This window comes from Phyllopteryx taeniolatus, chromosome 1 (assembly GCF_024500385.1).
Source record: "Phyllopteryx taeniolatus isolate TA_2022b chromosome 1, UOR_Ptae_1.2, whole genome shotgun sequence".
Classification (NCBI taxonomy): domain Eukaryota; kingdom Metazoa; phylum Chordata; class Actinopteri; order Syngnathiformes; family Syngnathidae; genus Phyllopteryx; species Phyllopteryx taeniolatus.
In genome coordinates this window covers 34,829,057-34,853,930 of record NC_084502.1, presented here as the reverse complement: position 1 = coordinate 34,853,930, position 24,874 = coordinate 34,829,057, and the positions used below count along the sequence as shown (strand labels likewise).

Here is a 24,874-nt window from a genome sequence, read left to right as displayed (position 1 = left end):
GGGCCATTCCCTCTACCCGCAAAGAGTTGCAACGTTTCCTGGGATTTGCCAATTTCTACCGAAGATTCGTCCGTAATTACAGCAAAGTGGTCATTCCTCTCACCAGCCTCACCTCCACCAACTCTCCCTTGCAGTGGAGTCCTGCCGCATCCCAAGCCTTCGGGCGCCTAAAATCATTATTCACCAGTGCCCCCATCCTGAGACACCCGGACCCCTCCCTCCAATTCGTTGTGGAGGTTGCCGCCTCTGACACTGGAGCGGGGGCCGTTCTCTCTCAGAAAGACTCTGAATCCCAAAAACTTCATCCCTGTGCCTTCTTTTCCCATCGCCTCTCTCCATCTGGACTCTAGAAGAATGGAGGCATTGGCTGGACGGGACCGTTACTCCATTCATCACCTTCCCAAGTTGCCCTCTGGCTTTGAGACTGCTAACCTCCTAGTCCTGGATGTGTTTAAGCGCCACAGCATGCCCATTGACATAGTCTCGGACAGAGGTCCTCAGTTCTCCTCCCAGGTTTGGAAGGAATTCTGTAAGGCGGTCTGTCCTCTGGTTACCATCCACAATCTAACGGCCAGACGGAGCGGGTGAATAGGAATCTGGAGTCCGCTGTACGTTGTGTGGCTGCGCGGCCCCCTGCCTCCTGGAGCACCTCTCTCCCGTGGGTGGAATATGCCCATAATTCCCTCACCAGCTCCGCCACAGGTATGTCTCCATTCATGGCTAGTTATGGTTTCCAACCACCCCTGTTTAAGGAACAAGAGCAGACTGGCGGTTCCTTCGGTGAGGGAGCACCTACGATGGGTGCAATCCATTTGGAAGGACGTCAGGGCTGTCTTGGGTCGGACAGCTGAAAGGAACAGGCGGTTGGCGGACTTGCATCGCTCTCCTACAGCTGTTTACAAGGTGGGTCAATCGTTTTGTCTCTCCTCCCGCGACCTTCCCCTCCAGACCGAATCACGTAAGCTCACGCCACGACTTATTGGTCCCTTTCCGATCACTAAAATGATCAATCCCACTTCTGCTTAATCTGACGCCAGAGTATTGACGTACACCCATGGTACACCGGGCAACTCTCACTTACACACGTAAGTTACTCGACTCCCAGCGATTGTGCTTATCCCATTGCGTTCATCTCCGCCTCCAGTGCTCCTTCTGTGTCACCTGCCTCGCCGTCTGTTCCAGCCACGCCGCCAAGCTCCTTCTCTTGCCTGCGTCCTGCATGTTCCCTGCTCCGGCCAACCACCCTCACACTTCGAATATCCTGCTTCCGAGATATCCCTTAATAAACTATGTCTATCTACTTCCTCCGCCTCCGGCTGCTTTTGGGTCCGGTCCAATACCTTACGGTTATAGACCGTGCCAAATTTTTCACAACTCTAAACATTTGTTTCTCAAATTATCTTTGCCCATTGAAATGAATGGAAATGCCAATAAGAAATTCCAGGCTCCCCCAAAACACAATAAAAAAAAGTCATGTGTTTTGCAATAAGTAGCACTCAATTGTACTTTATAAAAACATACAGTAATGACACAATCAGATAAAATGTAAAAAAATTAAACAGTTATTGCCACATTTTTTTGCTTCAATTCAATGGATATCGCACCGGTTCTTCTGTTGTGTATGTCGTGGCCACATGGGCTCAGCATAATATAGACATATTGATATACATGAAGAGAAGGTCAGTCCTCAGTGAGTCATTGAAATATTAGTCATGTTTTTGAGAAGAATAAAAGAATGTATACCTGTAAATATGGATGTCTATATTAGTTGCTCCACCGTTTGTGTTCAAATTTCCGTTGCTTAAAGTGTTATAACACCGCCACGTACATGCTATTCAGCAGCATTTTCCATTGTTTGTTAGCCTTAATTCAGCAGGCCTTCCTAAGGCAAAGCTATGTGGTTGTTTTAAATGTGTAATGTTTTATTTTTTTTCCAGCAAACTTCAACTAGAGAGGTAATAAACAAGTTGAAGCCTCTTATTTTGAATAATTGTTCACTATCTGGTAAACTGTTGCTTGTTGTAGAGTGAGTTCAGGTGAGTTCACTGCCACCATACAGCGTTCGTATCTCAAATTTCAGTCAAAGCAAAAAAATGGCTTGTATTTTGAAAAACTCCTTAGTTGAGTTACTCATATTTTAAGACACCCGTGTACTTCATTTTGACAGAAAAGCAATTATGTCATGCTCCAGACCGAAGAAAAGTCTGCGTACAGCCATGACGAGGCATATTTTCATGTCCGCTTCATTTGCTATGATCAAATGTGATGAATTACCAGCATCCATCCATCCATCCATTTTCAGTGTCGCTTATCCTCACTAGGGTCATGGGTGTGCTGGAGCCTATCCCAGCTATCTTCGGGCGAGAGGCAGAGTAGACCCCGAACTGGTCGCCACCCAATCGCAGGGCACATATCAACAAACAACCATTTGCAATCACATTGACACCTACGGGATATTTAGAGTCTTCAATCAACCTACCACGCATATTTCTGGGATGTGGGAGGAAACCGGGGTACCTGGAGAAAACCCAGGAATGGGGAGAACATGCAAACTCCATATAGGCGGGGGCGGGATTTGAACCTTGGTCCTTAGAACTGTGAGGCAGATGTGTGAATTGTAGTTTAATTTTTGAGTTTTATTGTTTTTAATGTGTTGTTCTTTTTTGACAAGAATGTTAAAATGTTCCTTAAAACATTGCCTGTACAGTTAATAAAGGTTTTACGATGCCGATAGTTTGATCCTGGAACAGGTTATCTCCAATGGTAAAAATTGTTTCTGAATATAAACTAATCAGAGGTTGCCCATTGATCTGGGGAGGATTGTGAAACTGCAACCTTGGAGATTTCTTTGTAATAAATTGTTGCTCTGGGCCCCAAAAAAATCTGAATTGATCAAGAGCTCACCTGGAACGGTAAAGTGGCGAGGAATAAAGAGTCAGCCAGAGCCAGGTTGAAGATGTAGATGTTGGTGGCCGTCTTCATCTTAGTGTATCTATCAACACATGCACAGAGTTTCAGTTGGTCTGCATGACAAATAGAAGAAGGTGCTGTATTAAAATGCACAAAGGCACTCTGATGTCTGCTGTTTATATTAGAAGCAGGAGTATGGGGCACTTTAATCAGACCTTGCAGCATCAAAATTCGTTTGAAGTATCACTCTAAATAGGCTGGCCCTGGTATCACTGGACCGAGTTGGATTTTTTCAGGTGTTATTAATGTGAGTGATGGAACAAGCTGCACATGAATTCAAACGTTTTGTTCACGTCCACAAACTCAGGATTGGCATTAAAATTGGCATGGATGGCTTGGCTGCTGTGAGATGGCAGATTTTTACCTTTTTCTATGCAGGAATTTAACACTTAACAGCATTTTTAAGCGTGTAAAAAAGTAGACATAACCCCCCCACATCTGATCTTTGCAGCAGAAACATTTCTCATTCACTCATGCATGGTGCATAATTTAAGCGAATAAACTTTAACTTCATTGTTGCTATCATTGCTGTCAGATGGTTGGGGTTAGGGTCAGGGTGGGAAGTTTGGTAGAAAAATAAGTCATGATTGTAAATGTATCCACAAGTCAGACATATGGACTGATACAAGCCACAAAGCTGTATGGTACACTGCTGGTAGACCAGAAGATCGAATGTTGAAGATTGAAATTTAACCTTCCAGTATTCAAGACCATAAAAATGAAACCCGGAAATTGGTAAAGTTGATTTAATGACGCTGATCCAACACACCCGAACACAAAAAAGAAACAAAAACACTATCACAGCTAAACAACGAAATAGCCTTTTGTTTTCCACAATTCTGTGCAGTCGAATCTGCTTGTGTTTTACTTTTTGAGGGGCTTTTTGAGTCTTTTATGCGTCGGTTATTCCATAAGAAGCAGCTGCCTCAACAAGTCCTGTTAAAAAAAATGAGAAGAGAAGCAGAATATACAAAGGAAGTTATGAAAGTTGAGTGGATCTCATTCAAAGCCTCATGAAGAACTTCACCAAGGGCGAACTTATGACTTAAATTGATAAATGGATTATATACCGGTAGTTCTGTGACTGATTGCATAATCTTGCAGACTAAGGAATCAACCAACAAACAAATTTGATCGTGAACCAACTCCCTATTTGTAGTTGGCAAAAGCCATCAGCAATCTGGATAGCCACATTTTAACTGTCTGAATTAGAGATGTGGAGGGTTCATAAGCCCTTCTGCCTATACAGTTGAAACCAGATGATTACATACACAATATAAAAAGACACCCTTTTTTCACATGAAATAAGACTAAACATTTCCTGTTTTAGGTCATTTTGGATGACCAAAATTATTTCTCTGTGCTAAATGCAAGAGTAATGAGATATTTTTTTTGTTTACATTTTTTCATTACTTTCTTCAAAGTAAAAAGTTTACATACTGTAAATTTCAACAGTATTTAGTACCATTCCCTTTAGACTGTAAAACTGCTCGCACATGCCTTTGAGGTCTGCCCATAAATTTTCAATAGGATTGAGATCAGGGGTTTGTGATGGCCACTCCAAAATATTGACTTTGTTATCTTTAAGCTGCTTTGTTACCAGTTTGGCAGTATGCTTCAGGTTATTGTTCATTTGGAAGACCCATTTATGGCCAAGCTTTAACTTCCTGGTTGATGTCTTGATATGTTACCGTATTTTCACATAAGGCGCACTTAAAAGTCTTCAATTTTCTCCCAAATGGACGGGGCGCCTTATAATGCGGTGCGCCTTATGTGTGCACCGCGTTCCAAAATCTGTAAATGTTGTTGTGTGACTTTAATGAGCACTCCGCTTGACTGACTGGGAGCATTTCCTGCCGACACGCTGCTTATATAGAAGAAGGCGGACGTGACTGAGGACAGCATGCGGACGTAAAGGGGGAAGGGTGTGCGTGACAAAGGAGGCTAAAGACACGCCCCCAGTAGGTATATAGTTCCGGTAGGTACATCGCTTTGGCTAAGGACCCCCGAAAATGGCACCTACGAAGAGACACGCTTACGAAGCACAGTTTAAACTGCAAGCTATTAGTTACGCGGAGGAACATGGGAATCGAGCAGCCGCGAGAGAATTCAAGATCAACGAATCCAAGGTGCGCAAGTGGAGGAAGCAGGAAAACGAGCTTCGCCAAGTCAAGAAGACGAAGCTGATTTTCTGCGGAAACAAGGCGAGGTGGAAGACCAACTCGCGCAATGGATTAATGAGCAAAGAACAGCTGGGAGAAGCGTCTCTACAGTCACCATTCGACTGTGTGCAATAACTCGGAGCTTGCCATCATTCCGGGAGGCTTGACGAAGGAACTCCAACCGCTGGACATCGGTGTAAACAGGGCGTTCAAAGTGAAGTTGCGAGTGGCGTGGGAGCGATGGATTACAAATGGCGAACACAGCTTTAGTAAGACTAGGAGACAGCGCCGGGCGAGTTATGCCACAATTTGTGAATGGATTGTGGATGCTTGGGCTAACGTGTCTGCTTGTACTGTTGTTCGAGCTTTCGTAAAAGCCGGCATCATTTCTGAGGAGCCGCACATCAACGAGACTGACTCCGAGAGGGAACTTGGCGTGTTTGATTGAGAACTTGCCCAGCTGTTCATTTCTGATACAGAAGATCAGGACTTTGATGGATTTGTGGATAAGATTGATCAAAAAATAACGTGAGTACATTGTTAAATACTTCAATAAAGTACAACCGAACTCAGTTTTGCTCCCGCTGCCTTTTTAAAAACATTGTTTTAGTGTGCATGCATGCTACCGTATGTTTTACGATGCCTGCACCCAATAATACGGTGCACCTTATGTATGTGTTGAATACAGAAATAGACCCCGTAACTCAGACTGCGCCTTTTAATACGGTGCGCATTATGGTCGTGAAAATACGGTACATCATTATTTTCACATAATGTTCTTTCCTCATGATGCCTTCTATTTGGTCAAGTGCACCATTCCCTCCTGCAGAAACACAACCCCACAATATAAAGCTACCACCCCTTTATTTCACAGTTGGGATGGTGTTCTCTCAACCATGCAAACTTCCCTCTTTTCCCCCCAAATTTAACCATACTCATTATGGGCAGAAATTGCAATTTAAGCTTTGTCAGACCACAGGACAGCTCTAAAAATTAAGGTCTTTGTCCCTGTGTGCATTTCCAAACGTTTATTTTGGAGTAATGGCTTCTTCCTGGCAGAGTGGTACTCGTTACTGTTGATAGTGATACAGTCTTACAAGCTCCCATCTTCACATGGGCTATTGCTTTTGTTCCTGGATTGATATGCACATTTCGGACCAAAGCACTTTCATCTCTGGGACACAGAAACCGTTTCCTTAGGAAGACTGGACATTCCCATGGTGTTTATACTTGCGTCTAAATGTTTGAACATGAACGTGGCTCCTTCACACATCTAGAAATTGTACCCAAGTATGAACCAGAATTGTCCAATTCCACAATTCTCTTTCTGATATCTTAGATGATTTATTTTTACTTTATTTCCATGATGTTACACAAAGAAGCAGTGTGTTCCCGGTGTGCCTTTTAATACATGCACAGGTGTGTCTGTAATTATCTCAAATGTCAGTAAACCTATCAGAAGCTTCCAAAGAAATTACATCATCATCTGGGTATTCTCAAATTGTTTAAAGGCATAGCAATCTTACTTTATGCAAACTTCCGACTTTGAAGAAAATAATGAAATATTGTCCAAATTATTTTATAATTATCTCATTATTCTGGCATTTATCAAAGAGAAATAACTTTGGTAATCCTAATTTTAAAAAAAAAGACGAGTTTAGTCTGGTTTCATGTCAGTGAGAAAAAAAAGCACGTCTCTTTTTGTTGAGTGTATGTAAGCTTCTGGTTTCATCAGTACATATGTGATAGCATTTTAAAGCAGTGGTTCTTAACTTTTGTCACGCTCTGAACCACATTTCCACTAGGACTCACAACACACTTTCGAGAAGTTAAGAAAAATTTAAAAAAGTCATTGTTATGATAATAAGTCTCAAAAACATTTAAAAACATAACTACCTATGCTTACATATTTAAAGTGTCTTTCAGAGTACAAGAAACTAAAGCGAAACATGACAACTGAATGTACAACGAATATAATAAAATTAAATAAAATTGCACAAATTCAGCTTTAGAATTTCACTTAAATCTTGGCACTGATCTCTTGTTTTTAGGAAAGTGCTTTACCGAAAATAAAAAATGTATCATGCATACCTGTAAAAAAAAATTTTCTTCCATATATAAAGCAAGTCTGACCGGCAGCAAAGTAACACAAATTTATACATACGGTAAATTGGAACGCGCCGTAGTCCATCACTAATCTACACTAACACAGTCATAAAATCAAAATTATAGTAATTATTTGAATGAAAAACACTGAATACTGAATACTGTACAAAAGGATCCAGTAAAAAACATTAAGAATGGTGCTTATTGAGAAAGCCTTCTTGCGGTGGTGACGATGTCTTTTTACACCACTGCACAAGCTAGTTTATCGCAAGGCATCCATAACCTCGAAACATAGTCTGTCGATACCATTGTAAACTGAGGACCCTCTGTAATTTTATACTACCTGTCCGCGACACACCCATTATGGGTTCTCGACCCAGTTCTGGGTCCCGACCCACCAATTGAGAAACACGGTTTTAACTTATTTAACTTGTTTTGCTATTGTAACCATTTAACATATTTTCATAAGAATGGTGCCAAAGTCAAACCAAGTAAAACAGGAGCAGACTGTCCTTAAGTATTATATTTTGTAGCGTATATTGTCTCGTTACTGGAGTGGTATCATGAAAGATTGTGCTCTTGAACCGTTGACTTTTCGACCATGAGAACATGCCTGTGTTTTTGGCCCTACAAAAATGGCACTTTAAGCCCAACAATTAGGGACAGGCTCTTTAATGCAGTGACATGTGCAGAGAAGTTTTTGTTTCTTCACATTCATCAGTGAACTGAATGCTGTGCAGTACAAATAAACCAGCGCTACAAGCGAATAAATTTGCCTTCATCTCCATAAATTTACTTTCTTTGCAGATGTGTTTTTAAGTTCATGGCACAATTCCGTCGTCCAATTGGTGTGTAAACCTTCCTCAATCACAAGTTCCTCAGTTGCACGAGTCGATCTTTGAGCAGACTCCTGCGTTCCTCTTTTCTCCATGAAAGATGGAGGGAGGAACCAGGATGAAAGGAATATGCAAGCTGATGACTCTTTCATCCGGCGTGCTGTTCGCTTTCAAATATTAATCATCACTTTGAATTATTCACATACCACAGCCAGCACTGTGTTGGCTTGTCACAGCATGAACGGAAAATATAGTCAGAGGAGTTATAAACTTTTATTTTTTTTTATTTTTTTTATTTTAAACACACCGCTGCAATAGAGGAATTAAAGATTGTTTTATTTTCTTTCACACAACAAATTCTCCAATGTAACAATTATAATTGCTAATCAAAACACTGCAAAGGTGCATTCTATAGTACAGACTATCTGGTGACAATAATGAAAATTGAATGCTTGAAGTTGCAGAATTTCAATGAGCAAAATATAGTAGGCAATTACCAAGGACATCTTCTCGAACGATCTGAGCCATGTACTTCCCCATGTCTACATCAACACAACCACAACCGGTGCAAGGGAAAGAAATGAAGGTTTTGGATGAAAATTGATGAGTTATGGTTTGGGATCTACATTAACAGGAAACCAAGGGAGAGATAAACAAACTAAGGAAGCAGTTCCTGGATTACACGAGTCCAGAGAACTGTACAGAGAAAAAATAACTACATCTAATCTACAGAAGAAAAGATCATCCTTGTAACGAGAAAAGCCAGAAATACTTAGGGGGGAAAAACAAGTGCAAGCCGAAAGGTGGAAGCAAAAACACATGAACGAACAGGCAAATGGCATCGAACGACAATATTCCAGCGGCTAGCTCCCATCTATGCGGCGCTTAAGAACATAACTAATCATAATGCCAAGCAGGTGTGCACTGCAGGCTCCGCTCATCCACCAAGCCCAGGGACTGAATACTGAGTGTCACCAGGGCTAGGCACTGAAAAAACAGAAACTAAATGAGTACCAAAACTCGTACATGACACTACGCCTAAGAATTCCTTGGGATCCCCCAAGAGCGGACGAAGTGGCTGAGAGATGGGATTCTGGTATTCCCTGCTTAGGTTGCTGCCCCAGTGACCTGGCCCTGGCTAAGCAGAAGGAAATGCATAGATGAAAGCCTCTGAGGACAGAGTTCAAATTGACTGGCTGACACACAAAAATAAATTGTTGTCAGTGTTTGATTAAACTGTTGCTATGAAAGCATGCACGTTAATCTTTTCTTTGGGTGTTACCATTGGTTACAGTTCTAGCATTGACTAAATGTCAGCCACACCCTGTAACTACTGCCTACATCTCTCCAAAGGATCCTGATTGGTCTGCTCATACTTCGAGCAACTCGAATCCACTAATTTTTAAACTTGATTGAATTGTTCGCGTCAAATGCATTCTCATAATGTTAGTGATCTTCTTTTCCCCAGGTGAAGGTTTGAGCTATTAAACTTGTTAGAAATGCTGTTGCTGGGTAACCTGAAATAATTCCTTATTCACCCCCTGTATTTTCTCAACAGACAGAGAAATAAAAACTGGTGTTGAGTGTTCCTCCAGTCGCCATTCCGAAGTGTCCTTGAACATGAAACTGAGACCATAATCTCTGATGAGATGGCTGGCACCGCTCATGGCTGCCTTCAGTGTATTAGTGTGAATCATTAGTGGCGGGCACACACGCACGCACACAGACACACACACATTACAAGCGTTTCATGAACAGAAAAAGCACATTCCTCACCAATTGCAGCAATTTAATTTAATGCTGCGCAGCACAAACATAATTTAGAATTGCAAAATATTGACACAAATCAGTTGAATATCGTGACTGGTCGAACGGCAACAAGGAACATGGCCTAATGCAGTCGTCTTGTTTATGGCTCTCATCTACAGTAGACTCTTACTTCAAATTTGTCTCCAGGTTAGGGATGAGCATCATTAGAAAGGTTCCTAATGATCATATCAAAAACTCCACGATTATTTATAGATGGCAGAAAATATTAAAGAAATCTACTATTGCATATTTTTTTCTGGAAAAACAGAATAGTCCTAAAAACAAACAAACAAAAAAGAAATGACTTGTAAAACAAAACAAATAAAAGAAATTACTTGTTTGAACAAAAGAAAAAAGTACTTGTATAAGACATAAAACAGCAAAAATAAATTCAGCAGTCTGAGGCGCTGCGCTTAACATTGTCACATTGACATTAACTGTAAGAAAAAAAAGATTATTGTAGAGAAACGTAAGCATGTGAACATGTGAAAGCGGTCTATGACAGTCAGTCCAAATTGTTAAAGTGCTAAATTCATCAGACTGGGTAACCTGACTCCATTCACGTTCCACCACTCTGTGTTGTAGTATTGTACATTTTAACAGTATTCAACATATTTAGAATGAACTTTGTTGTTTTTGTTCCACACTTCAGTTCAACCTGGCTCTCTTCTAGTTTTCTTCCCCCTTTTGATTTTGTTAACAGCCTTTTCGGCAATTCACTAGTTGTGCCCAAGATTAATGCACCCTCTACCAATTCCTGCTATATGGGTAAATCGATTACACCTCTGATATTCATGTAGCAACTACACAAAGGTAATTTATCTGATATATACATTAATTGCATTATGACTGTTGTATGACAATTATTTCACTGGTCTACGGGCAGTTGACGCCCTATAAACTATGTCTTGCAAAAAGTGACTATGCAAACGTGTGACGTGACCAGGAAACAGAAAATGATTTTGCTGGGTTAAAGTTCATTTATTTATTTATTTTAGTTTAGAACGTAAGACAAATATGCCCTGCGATTGGCTGGTGACCAATCCTGGGTGTACCCAATCCAAAGTCAGCTCAGATAGGTTAGAGCTCACCCGCAGCTCTACTGAGGACTAGTGAATGGATGTACAAATAATTGGTTAGGTCTCTGTGAATGATGACATTGTCATTGAAAGACAAATTGGAATTCAAAAAAACATAGATGAGCGAGTAATATAGTTTTGCTGCTACTGTACAATATGTTGTCTCCCCTAGTCTCTTCCTCGCTCCCATACAGCAGCTGTCCTCACTGCCACATGTAAATCATTAATGACTTCAATATAAATCCATGTGTGTAGGTGCTGACATGACAACATTTGATAGACTTTTCAGCAATGCTCAAAGCTCCAGCAAATGGAAGAAAGCGGTGACAGCGATAGTGGCCTGATGACACTTGATGGCTGTCTTCTGGCTATAATGTCACACATACTGTAATCATAATAGCTATCAACTCCTGCGGAGGCACGCACAGAGACGCTTGTCACCCGCCAGGAGGTAGAGGAGCCCCTGTCTACGTCAAGTTAGCGAAGAGATGGAGTGCCCCAAGGGGAAGTGTCCCTGTGAGTGTGTGCGTGTGTGTGTGTGTGTGTGGGTGGGTGAGGGGGTGGGGTATTGACTCATCGAGGGGGAAAGGGGTTGATGTGATTGAACATGTGACCTTTGTGTCACAGGATAGTGGCCATCAAAGCATCCTTCTCTGGTAAAATGTGTTTGTCTCTCAGCTCGCCTCCAACATGGTTCTTATTCAGCCCACTTTGACAACTGTTTATCCACATTTTGCCAAGGGACACTTGAAGGCCAGTGTAAGTTTGCTGTTTGTTACATTGCCCAGATTGTCGATTAACATATACACTGCTATTGGATATGAGTACCTTTGTGTGTCTGTGAACAACCTAGTCTACACACAAAAAAAAACAATATTTGGACAGGAAGTGAAAAGTTATTCTCCCCCTTGTACAACTGTAACTGCTTTGACTCTTCTTGGAAGGGTTTCGACAAGATGTTACAGTGTGTGTGTGGGAATATTTTCCCATCTGCTCAATTTCCATTACATCCCAAGTGCGCTTGAGGGGCTTGTTCTTCTACAACCAACTCACCCAAGCATACCTTTATAAACCTTGCTTTATGCGCCGTGACACAGTCATACTGGAAAAGAAAATGCCTTCCTCAAACTGTTCCCGCAGTTTTGTATTTGTACAGGAAATAAGAGAATTCAGCAGTTTTGACAAGGAATTTGTTGCCATTATTGTATTCAAAAAGAAAATCAATATAAAGTACATACCAGAGAACTAAAATTGAAAATAATTTTATTTAATCATTCATTCATTCATTTTCTATACCACTTCATCTCACTAGGGTCACAGGCATGCTGGAGCATATCCCTGCTGACTCTGGGCAAGAGGCGGAGTACACCCTGAACTGGTCCCCAGCCAATCAAAGGGCACATAGAAACAAACAACCATTCACATTCACACCTATGGGCAATTTAGAGTCTGCATAACCTCTCATGCATGTTTTTGGGATGTGGGAGGAAACCGGAGTACCCGGAGAAAACCCACGCAGGCACGGGGAGAACATGCAAACTCCACACAGGCGGGGGCAGATTTGAACCCAGGCCCTCAGAACTGTGAGGCCGCCCATTTAATCATTATTCTTTTTATTTATTTTTCTTACTCTTCACGACAGTGGTCTCACACTGCCTTCCCAACAAATTGGCACATCAGAAGCATCGATGTCTAGATTTATGGCTGTGCCTTTCAGACAAAACAACCAGACTTGTGAACGACACGTATCCATGCTCCATGTTTTTAACATTTAACAATTAGTTGCATGTTATAAAAGCTTTGTTCACCGAGGCTGGTATCCAGAGAGAAGAAAGAGTTGACCATTTATTTTAGAAACTTTTATCTGGAGCTGGGGGTGACCACTTTTTATTTATTGAAGCCCCTTCATTAAGACGGCTGCAGGTACGTCTGCAGTGTGACACCCTTCATTTGACCTTGCTGACATTTTCTATGCAGCCGCACAGGTCCGATAAGGCCTTTTGATGACGCAAATGAAAATGTACAAAGGTTTAATATAACATCGATAAATAACCCCTTATTGCTGGATAAGCAGGTGATTTTAGCTCTGAACTATAACCTTAATAACAATTGGCGTTTCGTTGAAGGGAGGATGACCCGAAGGCAGACAAAGTCAACACCAAGCAGTAGATTTATTACGGAATTTCAACAAAGAACAAGATTTGACGCTGGAGGAGCGAGGACACAGGAGTAGAGCCAGGACGTAAACACAGATAGTAAATGAGCCAAAACAAAATGACAGGAGTGAAGTTGCCCTTGGCCAGCTGTGGCACGTACATCAAACTTGGAAGCTTACAAGGCCAAACCTGAAGGTGTTCTGGGCAAAGGAAGTCGTATGTCAAACAAAAATGTGGCTGAGAGCCACATAAATAAACAAATGGAAGTCAACATTAATAATGACTACTTTGAATTTTAGTACTTGGGGCACACCGAGAAGAAAATAGTACATTACAGTAATATTTTTTTATTTTGATTGAATGTAAAAATTCCGACACTAATCTAAACACAACATTGTGAAGCCAACAGATTATGCCTCTTCATAGATACTTGCATTATATCGATCAGGTAATTTTAAATATTGTTAAAAACAATTCTGGTTGATCTTGGATTGACTGGAAACCTGTCAAGGGAGTACCCTACCTCTCGTCCTGACTCAGCTAGGATACGCTCTAGCTCACCAGTGATCCTAAACAGAATATGCGCTCGATAATCAATGAATGAATTCTGGTTGGTGATCGAACAAACTCCAAGTCATTTTCCAGTAATTCATTGTGTTGATATGCAGACCACAGAGATCTGTGCTTGACTGCGTGCATTTCTAGTTATTCATTCTACTGTACACTATAATCCGACTTGTTTTTCAAATCCTTTGAGGTGGGGTCTCAAAAGGTAAATATATACAGAGATATCAGACATGCAGTCACCCAAACTCCTTCTTTAAACAGATATTGATGGTTGAACAAACATTTTTGATGGTCTTCAGTCAAATATGGAGGTTGGGGAAGTCAGCACATCTAGTTTGAAAAGAAGTGGCACCAAGCTCCTACCGCTTTCACGACAAAATCGATAAAAAAACATTCAGGCTTGGTTTTACCACCTGAGTCTTTTATTAAGGGAAATAGCGCTCAAAACCCCAGAATAGGCTTGACTGCATACATTGTTAACGTCACCCTTTGCGTGTATGTGAGAGTGCCCAACCAGGTCCAATCTCTCCTGCCAGTGAGAACAAACAAGGTGCCTCATGCACAACAAACGCATCTTTTTTGAGGGGACTAATGTGGATATGTCTCCCACACACCGACGGCGCCTCCCTGATTGCTAAAAGATATTGAAAGCAATGACAGAAAGATTAGACTTTTCGTTTTTACAGCAATTACTGTACGGATGCTCACTGGTGATTTCTTTTTGTTATAATATTTTATTGACTTGCTCTTTTAGACTGTGGAGGTGCTGTCACACCTGTAGTTCTCTCGCTGGGACAAATGAGTAAGGGGTTTGTGAACACGCTAATGAAGACAAATTGAAGCTAAATTGTCCTCTGTTTGTAACTTAAATGATCTGGCAGTCCACACTACACCAGCAAACTTTACAGTAAGAAAAATTATTCTCTTTCACACATTGGAAAGAAGATGTTGTTCATCTGTCTCATCTGATTCCATGCTTCCTGTAGTTTTTTCACTATTAAAATGCTCAGGGTCAAACCTGACGACATGTCATCATATCCAGCCATCCAGTTCCCATAATGCTTGTCCTTTTAGGGTCACAGGTAAGCTGGAGCCGATCCCAGTTGACTTTGGGCGAGAGGTAGGGTAGCCCAGCCCATCGCAACGTTGCCACATTATCGCATTAAAGATGCAATAAAACAATGGTGAGGGATCCAAGCAGGTTGGAACGAGTGGAGGAAAGTGTTATGTGATAGAAGATTCTCTGCTCAGACAAAGGGGAAGGTTCATAGACAGTGGTGAGGGCGGCCACGATGTGCGGCTTAGACACATTGGCACTGAAGAGACAAAAGGAAGGAGGTGGTGGAAATTAAGATGTTGAGATTCTCTCTGGGAGTGGGCAGGTTGGATAGGATTAGAAATGACCTCATCGGAGGGACAGCCGAGGTTAGATGTTTTGGAGACAAAGTTAGCGAGAGAAGACTTGGATGGTTTGAACATGTCCAGAGGAGAGATAGTGAGTATATTGGTAGAAGGGTGATAAGGATGGAGCTGCCAGGTAAGAGATCGAGAGGAAGACCAATGGGAAGGTTGATAGATAGGGCAGTTGAAGTTAAAGAGGAGGATGCAGGAAGATGGAAAAGGAACACATGCTCTGGCGACAGCTAATGGGAAAAGCAGATGATGAAGAAGAAGAAGAAGAAAAAGAAGAAGAAGCTGTAAAGTTCAATTGAACAAGTAAAATTGTGTCATGTTCACATCGATACAGGCTCTTTCATTTATAGTTCTTCGTCGCATTGCAGCTGTCTTTCCATTCACATACACACATAATGTAAACAACTACCTGAAAGGTTAACAATATTACAGAGGGGGGGAAAAAAAATCAGACGTCACTGATAAAGGCTACCATTTTCAGTGCAGTCGGAGACAGTTGACAAGATCAAATCTAATTTGTCGCACTTTGTTTTCATGACCATTATGAAACATGCAAATGAGTTGCGCATGGCTGATCAGTTTCCTAATGCGACTGAATGCAGCTTTGTGCTGCGTGTTGATCGCGATCATTAGCTGACGCTCCCGGCTACTAGAAGATGAGCAGGGCCACAATGATGAAAGAGAAAAATCAGATAATAAGGGATGGGAGAATAACAAGAAGAAAGGTTTCTCCTCTCCATTCAAGTTCTCCTTTCTTTCCTTTTAGTGCTTCAACGAACGCCTGAAAACTGCATAAAAATTCACAATTTATGCCAAACAATGCAACAAGTAAAACAGCTACATTTGAAATAAAATGTAATTTCTGATATTGCAATGAAACACAAATGACTGAATGCAATGGTTTTTATCACGCAAAACTTGGAAACCCAGCTAGTCAGGTACTAGAAATAGTATGTCATAGTACTTCATTTTTTCATTTTTCAACACCGCTTATCCTGGTTAGGGTCGCGGGACGCTGGAGCCTATCCCAGCTGACTTCGGGCGAAAGGCGGGCTACACCCTGAACTGGTCGCCAGTCAGTCACAGGGCACATATAGACACGGACAACCATTTGCACTCACATTCACACCGTCACTGAGTGGGAACTGAACCCACGCTGCCTGCACCAAAGTAAGGCGAGTGTACCACTACACCATCAGTGACTGTCATAGTACCTAAATTGTGATATTATCTAAATTGTGAGTAGAACTGTGCCAAGCAAGCAAGTATGAAGCAGTTGAAAAGGGGCATCTTGTGGTGCACTGTGGACCAATTGAATGACAGTTACACTAAGAATGTTACTTTGAGCATCTATCCTCCCATGTTCTAAAGCGCTTGCCCTCATTAGAGTCGTTGGGTGAGCTGGAGCCTATTCCGGATGACTTTGGGCAAGAGCAACACATCGGACTGGTCAATAGTCAAACGCTCGGCACATACTATAAAGAGCAGACAAAACAACCACTCACTCTCACATTCTCACAATTTAGACTCTTCAATTAACCTAACATGGATGTTTTGGGAAACTGGGAGGAGCCACAACAAAACCTACACTGGCACGGGGAGAACTCTAACTCCACAAAGGAAGGCTGGAGCTGAATCTGTCATGGTCTGTGTTTTTGTTGACATTTGTTTGGATTACATTTAGTTTTGATATCATGTCATGTTTTTCCTGGGGTCCCTTGTCAATGTTAATGTCTTGTCTTGCTCATTTTCATTACCACCTGTTCTCGTCAGCCCTGTCCCTGGTGTCGACCAATCAGCTACCTCCAGCTACCCGCGTCTTATCCAGGGGCTCCTCGTTGTCCCGTCCGTTTGCTTGTGTTTAGTTCCCTGCTTTCGGAATGTGTTGGTGCATTTTCGTCAGCTGTTACGTTTCCTTAGTCCTGTCATGTTTCTTAGTGTTGAGTGTTTTGTTATTACATTGAATTTGTATTTTTGGACTTTATTAATTTTGTGTTTGCTTCCATGATCCTTGTTTACCTTATTTGCATTGTTGCCTATAGCATTTAGATGGTCTACTGTATATTTCACTAACAAGTTCTCTATGTATTTTTTGCTCAAGAAAATAAAATTTTCAATAATTTAATAATAGTTTTTGGGGCAATCAGTAAATAACTAATTGCCCTGGGAAAATGATGGGAAAATTGTGTAGATTATTGCATAAAAATACAGTGTTGCTGTAACTGCAACTTATGATAGCACCCTTGTTCACTGGGAACAAGACCAGTTTGGAAAAGTACTATAATGCACATTCCAGAAGGAAATAAACCCCTACACCTCCATTCAGAGACCAGATCCTGAAAAGGTCATAAAATGTGATACCACCTACTCAAGTTTAATAAAAAGGGCAGAGGGGAGGCAAATGTAAGAAGATTCCAGCTCGCTGAGAGATCGACTGCTTCTCCTCTTGCCGCAAGAGAAAACTCCTGGCTCAGGTTGTGTTTTGTCTCTTTTGTCTCTTTCCGGTGCATGCTAAATTGAGAATATCTGTAGATTTACAGATTAACTCTGACATAAAACTTGGTCCTTGGTCCGAGCCGGATGCCAATGTATCTGCGATCGTGGGGGTGTTGCTGACGGTGACTGAAGATTGTGCACAGCCAGACGAAATCTGCAAAAGAAGTCCACTTTCCGTGGCCGGTTGCGTCAGCTTCATCCCCAGGGTCGTGGATTGACGGCATCCAGAACTAACAGCGCCCATTGAGACAGGTAGAAAACGCAAGCCGTGAGTGGAGTTGTATTGTTCAGGCGCCTAGAACAAAGAAGGGTTCCAGTCCCTGCCTAGAAGAGTGGAGATTTAGTATAGCACTCAATTCAAAAACAGGGTTAAAGTCCCGTGTTAGGTACGTACGATGTGTGTGAGGTTGAGTGATTGTGTGAGTGGCTGCAATGAGTCACCAAACGCTGAAGCAGCGGGACAGCTGGAAACCGAACGGTGTTAACTTAAAGCTGTCTGATCAGTTGAAGTAAGTGAATGGTGACAAGTCGTTGATATTTTGGCAGTCGAAAGGTGAATCTAAAACAAGTGAAACCCGTGATAAGGTTGAGCTTGCTCCATTGAGAGATTTTCACTGTTTGCGGCAAGTATTGTCATAGTTACCAGAAAATGGGAAATTGTTGTTGTTAGAATCAGAGTGACGATGAGATCACAGGAGATGAAATGTATATGAAACAAAAGTATGAAAGCTCAACTGAGTACGTGCTCAGGTGGAAAAAGAAATATAATTTTAATGGAAAATCTACAATACCAAAAACCAATGAATTGAAAAAAAATAATAATAATAAATCAATACTTTGAAGAGGAGTTAGATACAGAAATAGCAGCAGCTATTAGATGGGAAGTAAAAGCGCAAAAACGGAAAAAAGGTCAGTTAGACGCTAAACAAAGATTGTTTATAAGAAATGAATACAATGAGACGCAGCAGGGGCGCAGACAACAGGGAGGGGCACCTGATGCCTCTGCTCATCTCTTATCTGGCCCTGCGGGGGAGGATAAGCCTCCAGCATATACTGGCTCTCCTCCACCTTCTGTAAACAAGAATGTGAACAAGAAGCCTGTATCCGCCTCATCCAGCCACACTAGCACAAACAAGAAGTAAAACTGGTGGTGCGGGCAATTGGACCAGAGTGATGGGTGGAGTATTAAGTCCAGACTCCTCTTCCATCCATCCATCCATTTTCTGAGCCGCTTCTCCTCATTAGGGTCGCGGGCGTGCTGGAGCCTATCCCAGCTGTCATCGGGCAGGAGGCGGGGTACACCCTGAACTGGTTGCCAGCCAATCGCAGGGCACATAGAAACAAACAACCATTCGCACTCACAGTCATGCCTACGGGCAAATTAGAGTCTCCAATGAATGCATGTTTTTGGGATGTGGGAGGAAACCGGAGTGCCCGGAGAAAACCCACGCAGGAACGGGGAGAACATGCAAACTCCACACAGGCGGGGCCGGGGATTGAACCCGGGTCCTCAGAACTGTGAGGCTGACGCTCTAACCAGTCGTCCACCGTGCCGCCTCATTCCTCTTCCAAATTGCAAAATTTAACTGAATGGGACCTGCATCCCATGGTCGAAGTGGCAAATCCTGCATATGAAGGTGAAGGAGGCAGAGAAGGCAGAACAATTCTTGTTTACAGACCTTGGTCAAAAGAAGAGTGTGTAAAAGCAGTGGAAAGCTTAACACCTTACAAACGAGATGTAGAAGAGTGGTGCCGTGATATGCAAGAGCTGGTTAGCACATATGACTTAAATGTATAAGAAATACAGCAATCATTGCAAACTGCCCTCACAATAGATTGGGGCAGAGTATGAGGCAATTTTAATCCAATGGGAGGTAACCCTCCTGCACCGTTGCCTGCTGACAGTCAACAACTTGCAGACTAACTACAAGGTTTGTACATGGCACTGTCACCGGATTGATGAGTGATTAATATGACTTTGTTGAAAGAAGAACAATATGATGATTGTGAGACAAGATGTTGAAGTATAAACAATGATGAAATACATGTTATGATTATTCTCATGAAAATCATTGTGAAATGTGACACTATGATGAGTAATATATTTTTATTTGATAAACAGGACGGAAATGGAGCGTCTGCCTCACAGTTCTGCGGACCGGGCTTCAATCCCCGGCCCCGCCTGTGTGGAGTTTGCATGTTCTCCCCGTGCCTGCGTGGGTTTTCACCGGGGACTCCGGTTTCCTCCCACATCCCAAAAACATGCATGGTAGGTTAATTGACAACTCTAAGTTGCCCGTAGTTGTGAATGTGAGTGCGAATGGTTGTGCCCTGCGATTGGCTGGCAACCTGCCCGATGATAGCTGGGATAGGTTGCAGCACGCCCGCGACCCTAGTGAGGAGAAGCGGTTCAGAAAATAGATGGATGGATGGAGGGAAATTATGGAAAAATTGTATAGATTATTGCATAAAAATACAGTGTTGCTGTAACTGCATTAAGATGATAGCACCCTTGTTCACTGGGAACAAGAGCAGTTTGGAAAAGTACTACAATGCACATTCCAGAAGGCAATAAACCCCCACACCATTCAGAGACCACATCCTGAAAAGGTCATAAAATGTGATACCACCTACTCAAGTTTAATAAAAAGGGCAGAGGGGAGGCAAATGTTAGAAGATTCCAGCTCGCTGAGAGATCGACCGCTTCTCCTCTTGCCGCAAGAGAAAAGTCCTGTCTCTTTTGTCTCTTTGCGGTGCATGCTAAATTGAGAATATCTGTAGATTTACAGATTAACTCTGACAGAACACACCTTTTAAATCACCAAAACCTATACGCTGCCATGTCTTGGTGTGATGTCAGCGACAGAACTAGAGACAAAATAGTTGCTGCATATACGGTGTGGACCAAGGAATGTAAAAAAAAAATTAAATGTACCGGCATTACCAGATAACTAGCAACCCTTTACTGCTCAGTGACTGTTTTTTTTTGTCAATGTCTTTCTGTCTCCAAAGTGTTCTGTAAATTGACTGTCTGTTGTCGTACTAGAGCTGCTCCAACTACCGGAGACAAATTCCTTGTGTGTTTTTGGACATACTTGGCAAATAAAGATGATTCTGATTCTGATTCTGATGTACTATACCATTAAGTGGCAGTATTCACTCATATTTTATATATCGTCACTGTCGGGGGAAACCCCCACCACAACCAAAATGACAACTATTCAAGGAAGAAGAGTCTTTGCGAGAATAGGACCAATATCAGCCATTCCTGCCCACTTTATTTACTACAAGAACAGACAGTGTTAGTAAATATTCAGCACCGACAAGTTACACATCGGACAGATCCAGTTATCTAGCCGGGTAACGCCGTGATCCTGGCTGATGGCATTTCTCGGGTCATTCAAGTTGGTGTTATGATGTATCATATATTGCCATAATATAACAAAAAATAAAAAATAAATTCTGTTTTTTTTCCAATTCCATGAACGCAGTGTTAATCAGAGTACTGTGTTTTGATTAGTGCTGGCACATAAAATGTATTCCCCAAACTGATACTGAGGCCTGCTAAAGTCTTAAGATGTATCTTGTGGATATTGTATAGAAACAGGCAGTAGGCCTTGAAGGCCACTCAAAGAGAGGCTTCAGCATGAGCTTCGGCCTTCGGCTGCCCACTTCACTATGATTATGTTCCTCTCTGAGCTGCACCTTCTTTTGTGAAGGGTGCAAGAGAAAACAGATGCTTCTACAAGTCCTTCCTCATAGCCCTTATTTTTTTGTCGTGAGCTTCAAAACATGAGGGATCAAAGTGTTTTCCCCCCTACATACCAGCTGAGAGACACAGCTTGCAGTGGTTGCAATGTGCAAGAAACAAGCACTAATAAAGTCAACTTGGTTTACATTGATCATGGCAGGTTTATTTTCTTAGGTTTTTTTTCAACTTTACCTCACTTCCTGAGAAATTGCACTTTATGCTGCGCTGATCTAGACTCATTATAAATAAGAACTCCAGTTGCTTTGCTTTAGAGCCTAACAGACCTGTTAGCATGACTGTAGAGGGGAACACTAAAAAAAGAATTTGCGAAAACAATAATTTTTAAAGGTTATAAACTTCACCAGCCTGGGGAATCTTGTTTGTTTTGAGACACTGCTTGATTACTGATTTGTTCAAAACAATTATTCCTATTGGAAAAAATGTAAATAGGAACAATCTGTTACAAGCTCGAACTGCATCAATTGCCCCATAAAAATGAAGCAAAGCAAAGCAAAGCAAATTTATTTATATGCCGCATAACTCAATTTGCTTTACATGATTAAAAGCATTTAAAAACAAAGAAAAAAACAGCTTATAAACATTTAAAACAAAGAGAAAAAATACAAACACAATTAAAACAGCGTACAGTGCAAGAAATATCATTTCAAAGTGGAAATGCTCTAAAAAGCATGGGAAAAAAGAAGAGTTTTTAACCTGGACTTAAAAACATGCACACTTGGGGCTGACGTCACTTCTGTTGGCAACTTATTCCATTTGTCTGCAGCATAATAGCTAAATGTTGCTTCAACATGTTTGCTTTGGACTCTGTGCTCCACTATTTGACCTGAGTCTGTCGATGTCAGAGCCCTACTGGGGTTATATTCCATTAGCATTTCATTCATGTATTCAGGACCTAAACCATTTAGTGATTTATAGACCAGAAGCAGAACTTTACAATCTATGCTAAAACTGAGTGGGAGCCAGTGTAGAGATTTTAGAATTGGAGTAATATGCTCTGACCTCTTTGTTCTGGTCAGAACCTGAGCTGCAGCATTCTGAATAAGCTCTTTTTAGGGAGTCCAGTCAGAAGACCATTACAATAGTCAAGTCCACTTGAGATATAACCATGGATGAGCTTCTCCTGGTCTGCTTGACACATGCAAGCCTTCACTCTAGATGCCCATGCTCCCATGGTTGAAGGCAGTTTTAGTAATTGACTTGATATGACTGTTGAAAGTTAGGTCAGAATCTATCAGAACACCAAGGTTTTGGACTTGGCCTTTGTTTTTTAAAGAGAATGACTCCAGGTATTTACTAACAGCGATCCTCTTTTCTTTATTGCCAAAAAATAATAAAACAGAACTGAAAACAGATTTTTTTTTTTTTTAGATGGCCCTGGAATGTTGTATTCTACCCCAAAAGGTATGTAATAAAATTTTCAAAATATTTGGAGAATGTATCCCGGAACCACATAGCAATTAAAAATTGACCGATTAACGAATAATATATGAGTTTATAAACGTATCCAATGTATATTGTTCAACAGAATATTTTGCGGTTTTCTTAGGCTGGGCTCCTCTCGGTGGTTGGCTTCGGCTACCTTCAGGACATTGTGGTATTTTTTTTTCTGCTCATGTGATAGGTAGTCATCAATGAGCTTTACACTGCCCTCATTAGAATCAATGGTTACATTTATAGCAAACACTAGGAAAAACTGATCAGCTTTCAATGTCTTCATGAAAAAGTAATTGTTAATGCCATGTATTTTGACCAATAGCCAAGAAGTTTTTGCTACTAAATCACACAGCGGAATTGTATCAAACGCATTGTCGAAAATATTGTCTCTGTACCTTGTGCCTATCAGTTCCAGGGTGATCGAAGACGGTCTGAAGTTACTGTGACAGTTAAGACACCTGTGTAAAGCTAATCTATCAGCAAGAAGTGTCTTTTAAGCCCCTCTGTTAAAATTGACGTGCTGAAAAGATTACAATTCACCAAAGAAAAAATCTAATGGCCTAAATCGAAATGGAAAAACTGAAATTTTATGGACTGATGGAAGTAAGATTGTTCTGTTTTGAGTACATGGGCCACAGACATTTTTTAGATGACCCCAAACACTGAATTCAAGCCACAATACAGTCTGAGAAAAGTGAAGCATGGTCATGCAAGCATTAAGATTTGGGGATGTTTCTCTTGCTGTGGTGTCGAGCCTATTTATGTCATAACAGGGATCATGGATCATTTTGCATTTATCAATATGCTTTATGAGGTCATGTTGCCTTAGGCTAAAGAGGAAATGCCATTGAAGTGGATTTTTCATCAAGACAACGACCCCAAACAGACCAGTAAGCAAACAGCATCCTTGGTTCCAGACTAACAAAATCAGAGGTATGGAGGGGCCAGCACAATCCCAAAACCTTAATCTGATAGAAAAACTGTGAGGTGACATCAGAAATTCTGTTTCTGAAATGCAAAGGAATTGTGAAATGTGAAAAAAAAATTCATTAATTCATTTCAAGTAATTTGAAATTTGATTGGGTATAAAATGTGTGGGTGTTCCCAGTACATTGAAATAAAAAATATTATAAGAATTTTGAGCTTTACTGATGTTTTTCATCATACTCTTATTATTTTGAACACAACTGTACATAGCAATTTCGACTCAAGATTCAAGCTTAATGTGGACTCAATAGATGTCTAATCAGTCTGAGAGTAGTCGAAGTAGAAAGAGAGGCTTTCTGAAGGCACTCAAGTTTATTCATCATGCTTTTTAACATTCTTAACTGTCATAAAAATGTAGAAAATATGCTCCTCTATTAATATTTTTATTATAATGTTGGCTTATTGTCGCTTTGGAAATGAGAAGCCAGGACAGAAATGTCTGTGTCCCGTTCCTACTTTGTGATTACAGCAATCCCGGTGCGGAACACCCCCGCGATAGGTGAAATCCATGAAGAAGTGACCATGTTTTTTTTTTTTTTATTATTATTTATACACATTTTAAAGCTGTATGAACATCTCCAGACTCTTAATTAATTTCCCCCACACTCCTATAAACCTCTACCATACTCTTAAAAACACGATCAATACTCTTAAACACCTATTGAACTCTTAAACATACAGTAATGCACCATAGTACTGTACAGCACTATATTTAAAATAAAAATAATATAAACTGTATTTAATTCCCTGTAATATACGTTTTAATGATTTTTTCCCTTTGCTTTTTTACAGTTTTAATGTTTTCGGCTATGAAGCATTTATTTTACCACAAACATTACAGCATTCACACAAAATCCCACGATATGGTGAATTATGCGCAATATGAAGATGAAAAAAAATCCGCAATGCACTGAATCTGCAATAGGTGAACCCCGATATAGCGAGGGAACACTGTAGTTCAATCTTCTGTTTTAGGGTTATCATCACACTTTTCCTTTCTAATATCAGTTCATCGCTGGTATCACAAAAAGACAAAGATGTCGATTAATCCTCAGAAGCTTTATATCTAAATCGCGGTACGGTGAAC

General features: G+C 41.1%; 1 protein-coding gene across 1 annotated transcript in view; it reads right to left on the bottom strand.

Moving 5' to 3' along the window:
- The window catches only part of oprl1 (opiate receptor-like 1), a 73,841-nt gene that overhangs the window by 25,231 nt on the left and 23,736 nt on the right, over positions 1-24,874 (bottom strand). Inside the window, exon 4 of the mRNA XM_061791231.1 lies at positions 2,905-2,992. Within this exon, the coding sequence (XP_061647215.1) occupies positions 2,905-2,992 (88 nt within the window). The remainder of the gene's footprint in view (positions 1-2,904; positions 2,993-24,874) is intronic.